The sequence below is a fragment of the Acomys russatus genome, chromosome 9 (genome assembly GCF_903995435.1).
Source record: "Acomys russatus chromosome 9, mAcoRus1.1, whole genome shotgun sequence".
Classification (NCBI taxonomy): Eukaryota; Metazoa; Chordata; class Mammalia; order Rodentia; family Muridae; genus Acomys; species Acomys russatus.
The window spans coordinates 41,719,490-41,735,760 of record NC_067145.1 but is presented as its reverse complement, the minus strand read 5'-3'; the positions used below and the strand labels follow the sequence as shown (position 1 = coordinate 41,735,760).

At 42.6% G+C, this 16,271-nt stretch overlaps 1 protein-coding gene across 1 annotated transcript in view; it reads left to right on the top strand.

The window, feature by feature from the left end:
• The window catches only part of Gad2 (glutamate decarboxylase 2), a 56,375-nt gene that overhangs the window by 20,497 nt on the left and 19,607 nt on the right, over nt 1-16,271 (top strand). Inside the window, exons 8-9 of the mRNA XM_051151237.1 lie at nt 2,700-2,779; nt 15,142-15,196. Coding sequence (XP_051007194.1) covers nt 2,700-2,779; nt 15,142-15,196 — 135 coding nt within the window. The remainder of the gene's footprint in view (nt 1-2,699; nt 2,780-15,141; nt 15,197-16,271) is intronic.

Sequence of the window (16,271 nt, the reverse complement as noted above, 5' to 3'; positions counted from 1 at the left end):
CAACTTCTCTCTCTCTACTTGAATGCATACAATGTCACTAAATTTGTCCAAAGCTAGGTATAGTTTGTTGAAAGTAGACAAGAAAGAACAGGAGGAGGAAGATCTTAAGATGTGTGTGAAGTGGGGGAGGGGGGAATAGAAAGCATGTGATGTGAAAACAGAAGGGGACCACAGGGAGGAGGAAAGAAAGCCAGCCCGAGAGGAACAGAGGATGGGGGAGAGGGCCAGAAGAGATGAATCGAGGGAAAACACTATGTATGGGAACGCCACAGTGAAACTCTTTACTTTGCTGATTTAAAAAATCAGAAGAACGAAAGGATGGACAAAAGGAAGGAACCTAACCTCTGAATTGTAAGTCTGAGAGTCATATAGCGCAGCATTACTGGAGTGTTTGTAGAAAGATGGTTCAGAGTTGGGGGAATGGCTCAGTGGGTAAAAGATACTGAATTCTGAGCCCACAGAACCCACATGCAAACTAGATGTTCACAGTGTCTGTAATTCCAGTATGTCCCTCCTGGGAGATGGAAGATGTAAACATGAGAGCAGTAGCCAGAGCAAGGGGGACAGAGTTCGCCTGGCTTATGTTTGAGGGGGTGGCGGGCGGAGCGGAAGCACAAGGTGTTAGGAGACTGTCCTCAAAATCCAGAAAAACACATGTTGGCTGAGGCAATAGAACCACTTGAAACCAGAGCCAGTGTTGGCCTGGGCAACACAGAAAGAACCTGTCTCCAAATCAAGCAGAAATCATAAGCCTTGGTGAAGATGTAGAGAAACTGCAACCTTTGTGCGCTGTTGGTAGGAGTGTAAAAATGCCACAGTAGCTGTAGAGGGTAGTATGGCAGTTTCTCAGAAGTTAAAATCGTATTAGCCATATGGTACAGTAATTATGCTTCTAAGTATTTACCTTATACAACTGAAAGAAGAAGTATCTTTACACTTGTGTTTCTAGCAGAACTATCCACAATATCCAAAGGTAGAAGTAACCCGAGTGTCCATGGCAAGATGACATAAAGAAAATGTAGTGAATGCTATGCCCCAAACAGTCCAATTGACAGAGAACAGGATGGTGGCTGTCAGGGGTGAGGAAAGAGAGAATGAGGAGGTACTGTTTAGTGAAGAGTTTTGGTTTTACACATGAAAGGGTTCTGAGAAATAGGTGGTGGTAATTGGTGCACAACGATGTGGAAATAGTTAAGAGCACAGAAATGGTTATTTCTCAGAGACGGTCAGCACGCTATTCAAGTTATACAAGCATACAAGTCACCACAGTATCTTTAAAACCGTGAGTGACTATCTAGCCGTGACCCCTTCAAACTCAAGCTATAACCGTGGGTGCGATAGTGGCATGAGTATTATGGGGGTAAACAGCTGGTTTCCGATGGGCTTTAAAGCATGCTCCACAGAAGGAAATGCATGCCTGGCATCTGACCAAAAACCCAGGGCTATGAAGCTCATCAGTTTCAGAGGTAAACCTACTAATATTTATTATTTTGCTAAGTTGACACAATATCAGACTGCCCCCCTAAAGTATTGTAGCTCTCAGACCCCCATCAGAGAAATTTCTTTATTCAGAAAATGTTGGTTAACACAAAAACTCAAAACTAGTCCAAGTGCAGAGATTAAATATTTGTGCAGTGCAAATGGTACATCTATATCACACCCCATCCCTCCCATAAGCCCTATCGTGGAAGACGGGGTAGAAATATCACAAGAGCCAGAGGTCAGGGAGGACCAGATAGAAATAAGGTCTTTTGGACATGATTGGATCACTGCACTTATGAACTTACAGCAGCTGTAGTTGCCTGTACAAGACCTGTACAAGACAAAGCCAATCTATGCTCTATAACAGAGTGTGGAGGGACTCACAGACCCCTTCTCTAGCTGAGGATATATTGAGAATGATGACTGCTGTGGAAGGAAGGTTGACTTTTCTTTAAGAGCATACATGGTAGGTAGACTGTGCTGCAGTGAATGGCTCCACCCTCATGAATAAGTAGGTAGCACAAACTCAACTTAGTGGGTTATACAGAGGGAGGACAAGGAGGAAGGGGAGGAGGAGGGGGAGGAGGAGGAAGGAGAGCAGGAGGAGGAGGAAGAAGAGGAGGAGGAGGAGGAGGAAAAAGAATGAGACACCATGAAGTTGGAAAAAGTGTAAGGGGATGTGGGGTAGATTTGGGAAGAGACAGGGGAGGAGTGGAGGCAAATGTAGTGAAAATACATTGTAGGCATGTATGAAATTCTCAAAGAATTAATTAAAATAGGATATTGTTTTAAGACATATAATAGCTAGGAGGGCTAGAGAGATATCTGAGAGGTGAAGAGCACAGGTTGCTCTTCTGAAGGACCTTGGCAACCAGCTCGGCACCCATGTGGCTGCTCACAATTGTCTGTAACTCCATCATTGGCTATCCAGTGCCCTCTTCTGGCCTCTGTGAGCACTGGGCACCCACGTGGTACACAGACATACATGTAGGCAAGACACACATATAATAGAAATAAACTAATTAAAATATAAAAGCCATATACATAATAACTAAAATGAACAAAAACCTGCATGAGTGACTGGGTTATCCCCTGAGAAGCCCAGGCATTAAAGCAGCAAAAGGAGAACAAGAAGGCAGAAAGCCAGCAGAGAGATAAGATGTGCTCTTCAGAGAGAACTAATCATAAATGTGCTTTTTTTTTTTTTTTTTTAACAGAGCCACTTTTCTCTCAAGAAGGGGGCTGCCGCCTTAGGGATCGGAACAGACAGCGTGATTCTGATTAAATGTGATGAGAGGTGAGCAAATGAACCCTCAACCCCGTTGGTTAGCAATTTAGAAATTCCCCCACAGCTACCTCTGTGCAAAGAGGAGCTGACTGTTGGGTACCAGTGCCGTGGCCGGCCGCACAGTTCCTTTGGAGCACAGGCCTGCTTGCATTCTCCAGATGTTGTTTCTCGAAAGCACGGAGCCTTGCACAATTCCTGGATGGACTGGAACCTTTGTTAAATCAATCAAAAATGTCTGCACTAGCCGCTGTAGAGGGACATTTATCACTTGGGCACATTAGCCCTGGGAGAGTGAAGCACTAGTTGATGCTGAGTCAGCACCTAGCAGCATGGGTTATGTAAACTTACTGAAGAAAATGATGCCTCATCAGCTCAACAGCTTTGGGCAGCAGAGGAAAGTCTTTCCTAATTGGTACCCAGACTTCATAGCTTTTGAGGAAATGGGTGAGATACCATTGTGGGGAGAGCAGGGAAAATCATCTTTAGGCTATCCATGTGAAGTACAAGCTGACTGATAAATCTGGAATTTAGGAAAAATCAGATCCAATCTTTAAAGGATCAAGTAAGAAGTCTCACTAAATTAAAAGGAAGCAGTTCACTCAGCTATTGACTGGTCCAAAGGTGTTTATCAGACAGCTGTGCTCTGACTGTCACCATGTCACCAGGCTCTGGACATCTCATCTCAGTACTTAGACAGCAGGATGTGTAGGTGGAAAGATGCTGTGGATCAGAAGGGGACTGTTGTATGGTTGGATTTTCAGTGTAGTATATATTGTGGGTGCAGTAGTGGGTTTGCCCTTCTTTTTCAACAAAGGTTCACAATTAGAGAGAACTATTCTAGTGACGGGAGTCAGAGGACAGACCCACACCCATATGTGGAGGGAGACGCCCACAGCTATCATGGGGACTGGCTTTGGTGGTCTGTTTAAAGCAAAACTCAGTCCTTAGCTGAAACCATAAAGGGGAGATGCTGCACATATTTTATTTAAGTTTTCATTTGATTAGACTGTGTTCTCCTGCATTGAAAATCAAGAAGCATTCTAAATTTTTATATACTCTAATAAAAGTAGAGTAAGAAAAGGCAATATAAATCTTTGGTTCATCATTTGTACTTTAATAGAAATTACCATAACTGAAAATTATGTTTATATGTAAAAATGAATTGCAACCAAAGGAGTGAGGTGTAAAGTAAGTCCTTTACCCACAAACCCAAATTTAAGAGTTTTCCTTGCTTGCTGGTAAAAGTTTTAATATTCTCGGTGATAGGGTTACTAAATTTTTATTCGTGTGTCATTGGGTCTTTTCTCAAAGTTGGTACAATCTCATTTAGAAGTAATAGTCACAGATTTTTGAATTAGTGGAATCCAAATCAGTAGCATGTTCATGTGTCTTAAGGACATAGAAGCGCATTAATACTTAGGGGGAAATATGTGTGGAAAAAAGCTACATAATTCAGTTAGAATAAGCCCCTGAAGAAAAAGATATTTCTCAAAGACTTAGTCAAAGAAGAGGAAAAGAAATGTGTGTTGTACGAATGATAAGGTAGAAGGATATGAAGTTAATATGTGGTCAACATGTGCCCTGTGAGTGACTTTTTGGCTGCAGTGCAGTGGCAGGCACGATGCCCGTGATTACAGACGGTACAAATGCCGTGGAACAAGCAGCAGTTGATGAAGAATGGAAGTACTACTAGAGGGGGGGGGGGGTCACACGTTGGTTCATACACACCTAAATGTGCCTCTGGAGGAAGAATGCTGGGAGTTAGATGGATAAAGAGGAAAAGGGAAAAAATGTTTCACACAGGGACCAGAGCACATTCCAAACATGAGTCAGGGTGTGGTCACAATGTCCTTGTCAGGAAGGAGCTCGTGAGCTGACGTCACTGAAGTGTCCTGAGCGGGGAAGCAACGTTACAGCTCTGTTTTCAGGATCATCTTAAAGGAGGGTGGCATGTGGGATAACGGCTGGAAGCTGGTGGCTATGGGAGTAATGTGAACAGGGAGTAGCAACCAGCAGGAAGACGAGTGCAGGAGTGCCACTGAGGAGGCTGAGCATCCAGGATGGATGCCGGACTCTGGCTTCTCAGCTAGGGTGCTTCAGCGCTGTTCTCTAAGGTGAGGCGCTCTGGCTAAGGGAGGAGCTGAGGAGATATAGAGATGTTGAGTGTAAAAGATATCAAGGGAGAGTAACAAGTGGTGGTTGGACAGGTGAGCTCGGGACACGAAAGAAGTCATGTAGCAATGGGCCTAGGAAGGAACCCAGGAAAGAAATGGTCAAGAGAGGAGATCCAGAGTGGCCAGAGGAAGATGGGGGGGGGGGCATAGATTCAATGGCCAGGAGAGTTTCTAGAGGCAGAAACTGATTAACAGTGTCAGCTCTGCTTCCAGCCAAGGTGAGTGACTAGCTGCCCGTTGATATAGCACTATAATTAGGAGGGAGCTGATTAGGCTGTCTGAGCAGCTTCAGTGGAGGAGGAAAGGCAGAAGGCAGTTTATGGGGTTGACACTGAGTGGTAGGTGTGGAAAGGAAGAAAACACCAAAGCTAAATGTCTGTGTCCTAAAGGGTGAGCCTAGAAATGCTGATGCCAGAAAAGCTGAGGCCATGGCTGGTGTGTGTGTGTGTGTGTCTTTTAATATTGATAGGTCAAAAGCAGGAGAGAAGTGTGGAACCCACGATGATTTGAGCATGATTGCTTTACTTTTTCAATTTTTAGCTAATAAAAATGTAAAGTTTTTAACATTTATTATGTAAAGTAATAGGCACTACAGAAACTATAACTGCCAATGATGATCTTTTTCTCAAAGTTGTTATAATCTGATTTGAAAACAATATATAATAATTAAAATCAACTACCAAATAGAACTCAGAAATATTCCATAATAGCAGTAATAATTTATTTTTTATATTAAAATTACTTTTAAAGTGTGTGTGTGTGTGTGTGTGTGTGTGTGTGTGTGTGTGTGTGTGTTTGTGTATGTGTAAGCAGATGTATGTTGAAGCCAGAGGAAAACCTGATTTGTTTTCTTCAGACATTGCTCACCTGTTTTTGAGACAAATCTGTCATGGACCAGGAACTCACTGGTTAATCTAAGCTAGCTGAGCCCTACTACCACCACCATTACCACCACCACCATCATCACCACCATCACCACCACCACCATCACCACCACCACCATTACCACCACCACCACCATCATCACCACCATCACCACCACCACCATCACCATCACCACCATCACCACCACCACCACCACCACCACCAGCACCACCACCACACCACCATCATCACCACCATCACCATCACCACCACCACCATCACCACCACCACCATGACCATGACCACCACCATGACCACCACCATGACCACCACCTGGCACTCTAGTTAAACAGTTCTTCACTCTCCTTTAGCATGGAGCCTTGCTTCTGCTGTCCTTTGCCTTTCGTCAGATGATCTGTTTTCTTTTCTGTCTTAATTTCCTTCCTTCTCTCTCACCCTGATGCTCAGGCTGGCCTTCCTGCCTGGGATTGCTTGAGAACACCTGACCCTATGTCTGAAGAGCTAGATCATTTATTTGGATTATCTGATTCTACTCGTGATTCAATTCCAGGGATGTGTCTGGAGAAGGACTTCCATAGAAACATGTTTTCTCCTGAGCATTGCCTCTGGAGGTTGGGCTCACTGTTAGTGATGTCAACTATAAACATCACAGAACAACTGTACTCTCTTGGCAGTGCATGCATGACTGAAGAAGTTGCGCTGAGTCCTGCAGCATCCAGCCTCTAGTTAGTTGAGCGTCCATTTCTAATTCTTATCTGAATTGTTTTTGATGGTTGCAAAATTGTCCCTTTCTAATTCCATCCTTTCTTGCTTATTTGTCAAACCCTACATTCAACAGGAGGGGAAGGGGAGGCCTGTGTTTTTGTATCTTCTCTTTCTCTCTCTTCCTCTATCACCTGCATGGACTCATGGGTACTTCCAGAAACTGATCCCCTCCGTGACCATCTCCCACTCACTCTCTCCCCTCTCTTCCATGTCTCCATCTCTTTTTTTCTTTTCCCTTCAGACTTCCCTTTCTGTTATCTCAATTGCTAGTAATTTGCTGTGGCTCTACAGGAGATAACTCTGACAGAGACATGCAATACCTGGCTGGCACAGTGGTAGAAGGGGGGTGACTGGCTGCACCCAGCTCAGGCAGCAAGGATTCTATTAAGCTACTCTGACTAATGTTCTTAGAACACAGATTAACTACTAATGTTTTGTACACATTTTTGCTGTTTTAAAAACACTCACCCAGCTTTTAAGAGTATAGCTCCCTATGCTTGCTAAGGTGCCACATTTTGTCATACAATTTACTAAAACAACTGAAACTGTACATAATCTGGGGTCATTAAACTCTTTTGTTAAATTAACTGAACTGTGGCCAGTGCTACCACTGAGAGTGCTAATGAGCTCCTTCAGGCCCCAGGGAGCACCTGAGAGCACAGTAACAGGGCAGACTATGCCAGAGATATGGTTATCACAGAGCAGAGCTGGGAAGCCCAAGCATCCAGTTTCCTCTGAGTTTTTATGCAAAGGATTTGGGGAACTTGTGATGTCCTGTTTGAGGAACTTATGAAAGAGTTAACAACAGAGACCCATTGCTGCTGTACGTACTTGATCTCAGAGTGGTACACTGCCTCACACGTACCCTTACCAACACAGTGTACTGCGGTATGTTGACACACAGGCAACAATTTAAAACAATATGTCCAGAGATGCTATGTCTAAGGCCACGTGGCTGGTCAGTAAAGAGTCAGGACTCGGACTCAAAAGAGAACTACTCACTTTCACCAGTTAAGAAAACTACTTTCTCTCATGAGCATCATTATTACAATCAAATGCACAGCACCACCTTAACTGCGTTGTGTGCACATTTCATCATAAATGAAAGGTGCCAGTCTGCCCATCAGACAACAGCTGCTCACCACCTTCTCCCCGTGCCTGCCAACCACTGTTTATATTTATTGTATATTCTTTATGAGTTTGATAGAAGTTTCTGTCACGCTCAGTCCCCACTCATGAAAGGATGATCACACAGTGACTTTTGGTGGGAATTCTTAGCATAATGTCCTCAAGGTCTGTCTGCTTATCCCTTTTCAGAGGTAAATAATATCCCATTGTATCCATGTGTACCACATTTATTGATCCATTTTCAGGTTGAGGTATAGAACTCTATTAGCTCCTTGGTTAAATTTATCCCTAAGTATTTTATTCTTTTTCTTCTATTGAAATGAATTATTTTCTTACTTTCTCCTTTGAATAGACCATTGGTGGCATCTAGGATGACACCGATATTTTCCCCCTTGTGCATTTTGGTGTCCAGAGACCTCACTGAATTCAATACTGTTTCTAAGCAATGTTTTGGTGGAGTCTTTAGTTTTCCTTACATCCGATCATGTCATCTAGAAGCAGAATCTTTACTTTCTAACACACTTGGCTGTGTCTTGCTTCTTTTCCTTGCCTGCTGTCTCTGGTTAGGGCTTAGGGTGCGAGGCTTATGAAGAGTGACAAGTCATGCCACTCCTGTCTTGTTTCTGACCTTAAGCTTCCAATTATTCAGGACTGAATACGATGAGCTACTCATATATGGCCTCAAGTGCCTTTACATACACTTTCTCTATACCTGATTCATTGGGCGTTTTTTAACATTGAAGTGATGTTGACTTCTGTCAGATGCTGCTCCTGCAGCCGTGGAGATGGGGATGGTTTTGTCTTTCAGTCTCTTGATATATGTGTATGTTGGCTCATCCTGTATGACAAGGACACATCAGATTTGGCTGCAGTGTCGCTTGCTTTTGAAATATTGCTGTGTTGCACTTCCTGGTTTCCTGGAAGAGTCTTTCATCTGTTATTACCCTGCGGGCTTCTTTTCTTGTACTGTATTTTCCTTATTTTTATATCAAAGTAATTCTTGCAGAAAGAGTTTGGAATAATAATTCTCCCCTTATGCAGAAGATTGTAGAGAGTGTTTGTTAAGCCTCAATTTAAATGTTTAATAAAATTCACTAGTAAAGACAGTAGGTGCTGAGGCAGGTTTTCATGGTAATTTTTTTTTTTTTTTCTAATTCAATCTCTTTACTTGTTAATGCTTGGAATTTCTGTTACTTAAGAAGAATGTTTGCAAGAAAAAAAATTAAATAGTGTTATTGTTGTTAAGTTTAATGGACAAGTATCTAGGGTACTACATTTTTGTATAATGCTGACATTTACTTTGAGATAGATGATTTTAATTGTGTCACAGAAGTGCCCTAGTTTTCTTAAATTACCAGGAGTTTCTTTTTTTCTCCACTCACCTCCCCTGCCTCCTCCCTCCTCCTCTTCTTCCTCCTCCTCCCCCTTCCTCCTTCTCTGGAATAGATATTGCTGATTGTTAAAAATGCCTTTCATATCTAGATGTGTCCACACATGCCTGTAATACCAACACTTGGAAAACTGAGGCAGAAGTATCTGGAGGCCAACATAGTGAAGCCCTCTCTCAAAGGAAAAAAAAAAAAAAAGCCTGCACATCTTGTAGGCAGGGTGAATTTTGGGTCGAAGTTTTTATGGGTGTGTTGGTGTTCCCCTCCCTCTACTAGGAGACTTGTCTAGTTAGAGGTGCCCTCTTCTGTCTCTGTGGCCCCTGCTACTAGGAATCTCTGCTAGAGTCCCTCTCATATCCCCCTGAGAACCTACCCTGACTTAGGCCTCCAGAATCATTCATTTTTTTATGTTCTATCAAAGCCATTTTTACTTTCTTCTGACCTCTCATGTTATTTAGAATAGCCAAGCATGGTTTCGTACATTGTGTTGTATGCGAGGCAGAACTTCGTGTTTTGTATTTTGTAGTGCTTGTGTTTCCCACACCATTTAGTCCTCATAGAAAATCCACAAGGCAAGCACTACTATTTTATAAATCAATACAAGGAAAACTTATCTCTTCTAATACCGCTAATAAGCCTTGAATCTTCGACAGAATCCAATTCTCCCATCTTCAGTTGTCTCTTCCTTATCCACCAAGTAAGCCGTGATGATTCTCTTGCCTTGCTGGCAGGGAGATCAGGGATCATGTGAGCAAGCGTAACGGGGTGAATGCTTCTAAGCTTGCCCATTCATTACTGCTGCCAGAGGCGCTGCAACATGGGTAACAATTTTTTAAAATATATTTTATTAATTTATTCATATTACATCTAAATTGTTATCCCATCCCTTGTATCCTCCCATTCCTCCCTCCCATTTTCCCCTTTACTCCCCTCCCCTATGACTGTGACTGAGGGGGTCCTCCTCCCCCAGTATGTGCTCATACAGTATCAAGTCTCTTCTTGGTAATCTGCTATCCTTCCTCTGAGTGCTGCCAGGCCTCCCCATCCAGAGGGCATGGTCAAATATGGCGCACTAGATTTCGTATAAGTCCTCTCTTTGCACATGAACGCGCCGGACAAAGCCATGCCCATTTCCTAATAACTTGAGAAAAACTGGTAGGAACTTTTCAGTTTCTGAAGAGCTATAGACAAGGTCATGCAATAATGCAGCACCTTCTCTGTAGCCATCTAGAAGCCTGTCTGGAGACGCCCCCGCTCTATGAATGAGTTCCATGTACAGATACACCCTCTCCATTTATGAGCTCCATGGAGGAAGACAGTGTTTGCCTTTGGGTCCACGGGTATGCAGGGATGAACCACAGCCCACAGTCCAGGGTATCTTACCACAAAGACTTTCCTAACTGACTAGCATCTTTCCAAAATTTTACCTAAGCAACTTTGTATCTGAAACTACAGTGTGACTTTTTTTAAAACTACCACTTACCAAGAACTTCAATATGAAATCGTTGTACCACTCCCTCAGCTTGATTCAGCTGCCCTCACCTAGCTGTCAGTGCCTTCCACCACACTAATGGTGCACACCATTGGCTATTGTGAGGTTACTGGATGCTAGATGTGTAAATGTGAAAGACATTTCTACTATAGTGATCCTGGTAGGCCAGGCATAGAGAGGATACAGAGCCTCTTATGTGCTATGGAGTGCTCATCTGGAAAGGCTAGAAACCAGACAGGCAGCTACAAATCCTCAGAAAGGCTGCTGGTGGTCACCCAGTGCTCTCTGCCCCACAGCATATGGGCAGGCAGAGGGTGTCTGCTACATCTGGAGTCCCTTCTGCTTGTTGCCTGAACCATAGATCATATGAAAAGCTGGCTCATTACTTTATTTCAATGCTACCCAGGCTGAGTGTACATTGCTAAAGCACTATTTCTGTACGTGTGAACCTGGGTCTACCTGCATCATAATCACGTGGGTGGGTGTCCTATAGATTTCTCTCTCTAATGTTTCTCTACCATGTTAGCATGGGAGAAGCCCTGCAGTGAGTCCAGGACAGCCAAAGCTACATAGAGAAACCCTGTCTCAAAAAACCAAAGCAAAAAGCAAAACACAAAACTCCTGTTCTGTCACCTTGCACCCCAGATCAAAGAATGATATAAATGATATTTGCACATTGTGGATGCTCATTAATATTAGTCCAATAGCTTAATTCTTCAACTCTATACTGACCTCCTGAATCAAAATCCTTGAGATTGAACCCAAGGAACTCACACTTTAAAGTAGTATTTGAGTGATTGTTTTTAGGCATGCTAAATATTAGGCACTGGTGTCCCAAAGTGATCCAGTGAATTCTAAGATCAAAAAATGCAAAGGTCATTACACCAGCTTCGTGCAGGCAACCACACTGTTGAGATATCATGGGTATATAGTTCCTGTCATGTCTAGGGGCCACTGTCTATCAACAGGTGGCCTGAGCCTCTGGCCCTTATGAGTGCTCTGCCTCCTCTTCTGAGATTCTCCTGGATCCTTGGGTGTAGGGGTTGCACTGTAGGTGTATCAGCTGGAGTTGGGCATCCCACTGTCACTTAGTCTCTGCATTTTGTCCAGTTGTAGATCTCAGCAATAATTCCATCTATAGCTAAAAGAAACTTCTTTGATGAGGGGGGTGGGTACATGTACATCTGAGAAACACTAAATGGGCTCATTGGCCTGTATACACATGTGTCCAAGAAAAGATCTTGAATTTGGGATGATGGGAAACAACACAGGAAGAGTTAGAGGAGGGAGGGAGGGAAGAAGTGACATAATATAGTACCCACAAATGAAGTTCTCAAAACAAAATAAAATTAATAAGAAAAGATGATAAATCTTATGTCCACAGCCCCATACTGTCTCTCTGATGAGAGAGACATTCTTGTATTGCACTATGGAAATGTAACTGGAAGTGAACTCGGCATTCACTGCTGTTTCCCAGGTGCTGGATGCTAAGTCTGATTCCTGAAAGCAGAATGTTATCATTAAAGAATAGAACATTTCCTCAGTTCTCCTCAGGGATGTGGCCACTGGAAGACTATCTATCCATGTCCCAGTGGTGTTCCCACACCCACTTACACACAGCCAGCCCCCACAAAGTGGACTCAGTGGGTCAGAAAAAAAATAGAAGAGCCAATGAAGAGAAACAGTGATGGTGAAGAGAGCAGAAGAATTGGAGGAGAGATAGTGGAGGGAAAATTTAATCAAAACACAATAAATGTGTGTATAAACTCCTCAGACACTAACAAAAAAACCAACCTTTCAAATAGCCTTACTAAGAGCATGGCAGTCCCTTTAAGTCTGTTCTGGAAGCCTTATGTTTTTTGTTTTGGTTTGGTTTTTTGCTATAACCCATGACCTTTTGGCAGCCTCTGTGTCAGGTGGTCATTTCCCCTCTCAGCCTCCTCCCCATTTGATAAATGAGGTGAACTAGAGCCAGGCCTTAAGGTCACCCCCAGTTGTAATGTGCCCCAACTCTTGACTACTCAGTGACAGCTGTGTGACTCATAGGAGATAAAATACCCTGATGTAATCTGATGAGCAAACGTCCATTATCAGTCCACCCCAGACTCTCCACACTTGTGGAAAGTAGATATTCAAGAAATGCCTAACCAGTTTCCAAGAGTTTCCTTTGAAGTTCCGTGTTTACCTACAAAAATACAATGCCAATTTTAACTTGCTTTGTAATCGGGAGGCTTTCCTCTGAAGTTTGAACAGTTTGTTGAAAGCAGGGTGGAACATTCTGTGATCTGGGCCACAGCTTCGTCAATGGCAGGTCACAACCCAATCTAGGGTCACTTAACTGTGGGGCCATGAAAAGTCTGGCATCAGTAAAAGGATGATGACTGAGCAACGAGTGAATGGTAATTCAAAATCAGGGTGTAGTGATTCCAAAATGCTTCTGGCAGCACCCACTCATGTCTGTACTGAGCAACTTTGCTGCAGACCTGGTTCTGAATGGTGTGGCAGGCACCCTGTGTTCAGTGCATGCCTCCAGGCTGCACAGTACTGACAACCATCAGCCATAACAACCTGGCTAAGACTAACGGCTACTGGACTCTAGGAACTCAGTGCTTTAACTGTACTTACAAGTTCTTCTGACACTTTAGTAACTCAATTTTTCAATTACAAAACAGACTTTTAATGGTTTTTGTTTGTCACACTTCACCATAAAAATATCAAATTAGTATATTTCTGGATTATATGTTAGAATGATTAATTTTAACTGCCATCATAAATACATGTATCAACTCTGGAAAATCCTGAAGATGATCTTCATCCTAGAGCATAAAGTATTCAGCCAAGGTTTAATTCTTTGTGTAAAATGAAGCAGGTGCCTGCATCTTATTGCATGTTTGCTTCCTTCCTTAACAAACAGTAGAATTAAATGCATGCCAAAGCCTAATGTAAGTTTCTGGGCTAGGTAAGTGGTTCAGTCTACAGTACTTGCCTTTCAAAGTCATGAGTTCAACCCCCCAAAACTCATGTTTAAAAAGCTAGGCCTGAGACAGTCAGATCCCCGAGGCTTCCTAGCCAGTCAGCCTAGCCTAGTTGGTGAGTTCCAGGCCAGCAGAACACCCTACCTCAAAAGAAACTGTGTCTGGAACCTTAGAACCAGCCTCCTCAGACATGCGTTCACGAACGTGTGTACCTGTAGGCATGTGCACCTGTATACACACACGACCATGTGAACACATGCATACACACTTGCAGATAAGATAAAACAAATTTCTTTGCCTGTGCACCTGTTCTATATCTGTGTATAGAACATACAAAACTTTCTCGGGCAAAGGAAGCCATGAATAGAATAAAATGTTTCAGAAGGCTGGTCTAGGGACGCTTGAACCTTACAGGATAATCCTGAGAATCTCTGAAAGATGGGATGTGTAGGGTGTGAGGTGCTCATTCCCAAGCCCATCTCCCTCTCTCTTTTCTGCCATCTTGCAGGAGTCTGGAAGATGGGATGCTCTGGTCTTATGGACTTGCTCTTCACAGCAATATACCTCTAATGCCTTTTGCTAAATTCCAACCTGACAACCCAGTCCCTAGAAACCCAACCCACCACTATTACCTGTGTAAACACGTAGGAATCTCTTTGCTCTGGCAGAACCGTCTAAGCCAGTGGGTGTCAAAGCTTTGAGATTTAATGTCAACTATTTTGCCATGCTTCTTCTTTTTTTTAATCTGTAATAAAGATGGTAGAAAAACTGTAACTGGCATGCTCACTACAGAATTTTCAGATTATATTAAAGACTAAAGAAAAGTTAAGGATTAACGTGTATTAAAATCACATATTTTTGGAAGGACACCAGAAGGTATGATGAAGGAGCCAGTGGTCACTGTGTGTTTAGGAAAGAAATGGTGTCCTAATTCAGGCTGCCTCTTCTTCTCATGCCTTCCTATGGGATTATCATAGCAAGCAAAGAGGAAGCTTTGTCCCTTGGGAAAGATCTATTGGGAACGACATGATGTTTCTTCCTCGTGTGCTCGTCTAAGTATTTGAAAATTGCATCTCTTGGTTTTTGGCTTACTTTATGCTTTCAGACATAGTGGGTATATTGGTGTTTTGGGGCCCTACAGTTTTCATCCAAATGTCTCAATGGATTCTTGCTTCTTAAAACCTACATATCAATCCATTGGAAGATTTGGAGTGAAAATATTTTCTGAGTTTGTTTTACATTGCCAAATCACCTTGTTCTCAACCAGGAATGTCCCAAATTAATCAAAAGGATGGGTTTTGGCAGTCTGTGGGCAAAGTAGATGGGCAGTGTGGCCATTTTACCAAGAACATGCTGTGGTCAAGTATCTCCCAAACATATGAAGCAGTAGTCCCATGTCACACATGCATTTGTTTCTGCCCCTCGAGACAGCCAAGGAGCTGTCTTAACTAAGCACTAGTTAATGATATGAGTTGGAGTCTACCGTCTTGATGCTCCTTATACTGTAAAGACAGCAAAGCAAACTCATCCAAGTAAATCTATGCATATTCCTCTTTCCTTGCAGAGGGAAAATGATCCCATCCGATCTTGAAAGAAGAATCCTTGAAGTCAAACAGAAAGTAAGTTTTTATAGTGATCTTTGACCCATAGCAACATGTATTTCAATTTATAACCTTAAAAAACATCATTTGGGTTTTATTTTAAGAAAAAGATCTAAACCCCAATCTCCAAGCTTTAACAAGAATATGAATTTTATATACATTCAACATGTTGGTCTCTAAGTATACACACAAACATGCACACACACACACACACACACACACACACACACATGTTTCTGAAAATCAGGGTCTATAAACCAACAGGACAGTCAGGACAGCTTAGAGTGACTGTGCTGATTGTATCTATGACATTCTTCCACACTCTTTCAGGCATATCTTATTATGTAAATCAATTTTTATGTTGCCATGGCTTGGAGAATGGTTATCCCCATTATGTTGGTCTTACACACACACACACACACACATACCACACATGTATGTGGTGTGTATGTACATGTATATATGTGTTTCACAGAAGTTTAAGTTGCTGAGTAGATAACGCTATACAGAAATGGGCTTCTGAAGCCTCCCTACATGCTGAGCTTGCCACTGAGTAAACACACAAACAACACTTCTCGCAGCTAGCATGCTCAGGCAGCATGTGAGTGACTGTTGCAGATATTGGAGAGGACCATATTAAAGCATAATCCGATTCGGAAGGCACAGATTTACAACTCTTTTAGAAATAGCAATACCAGGCTGGGGATATGACTTAATTGATAGAGACCTTGTTTAGCTTGCAAAAAGGCCCAGCTTTGGTCCCAAGCATCCATAAACTAAGTGTGGTCAAGGTAGAAAATCAGAAGTCCAAAGTCATCCTCAGCTACATATGGAGAGCTTGTTTCAAAAATAAAAATAAAAATAACATTGTCTATCAAGTGATGTGCCCTTGAGTGGCTCATGACAGAAGTTGCTCTTAGAATCCTCTGATTAATATTTAGCAAATAAAAGGTACCGTGCCTGGTTTAGCAGTAGACGTAGTAGCTATGTGCTTAGTAGCAATCATTTATTTCCATGTGCAGTTTATTTTCTCTCCTACAGCTTCCTTGTATTACAAAGGTGACTAGTAATATACACCATGGGGTTAGAGCTT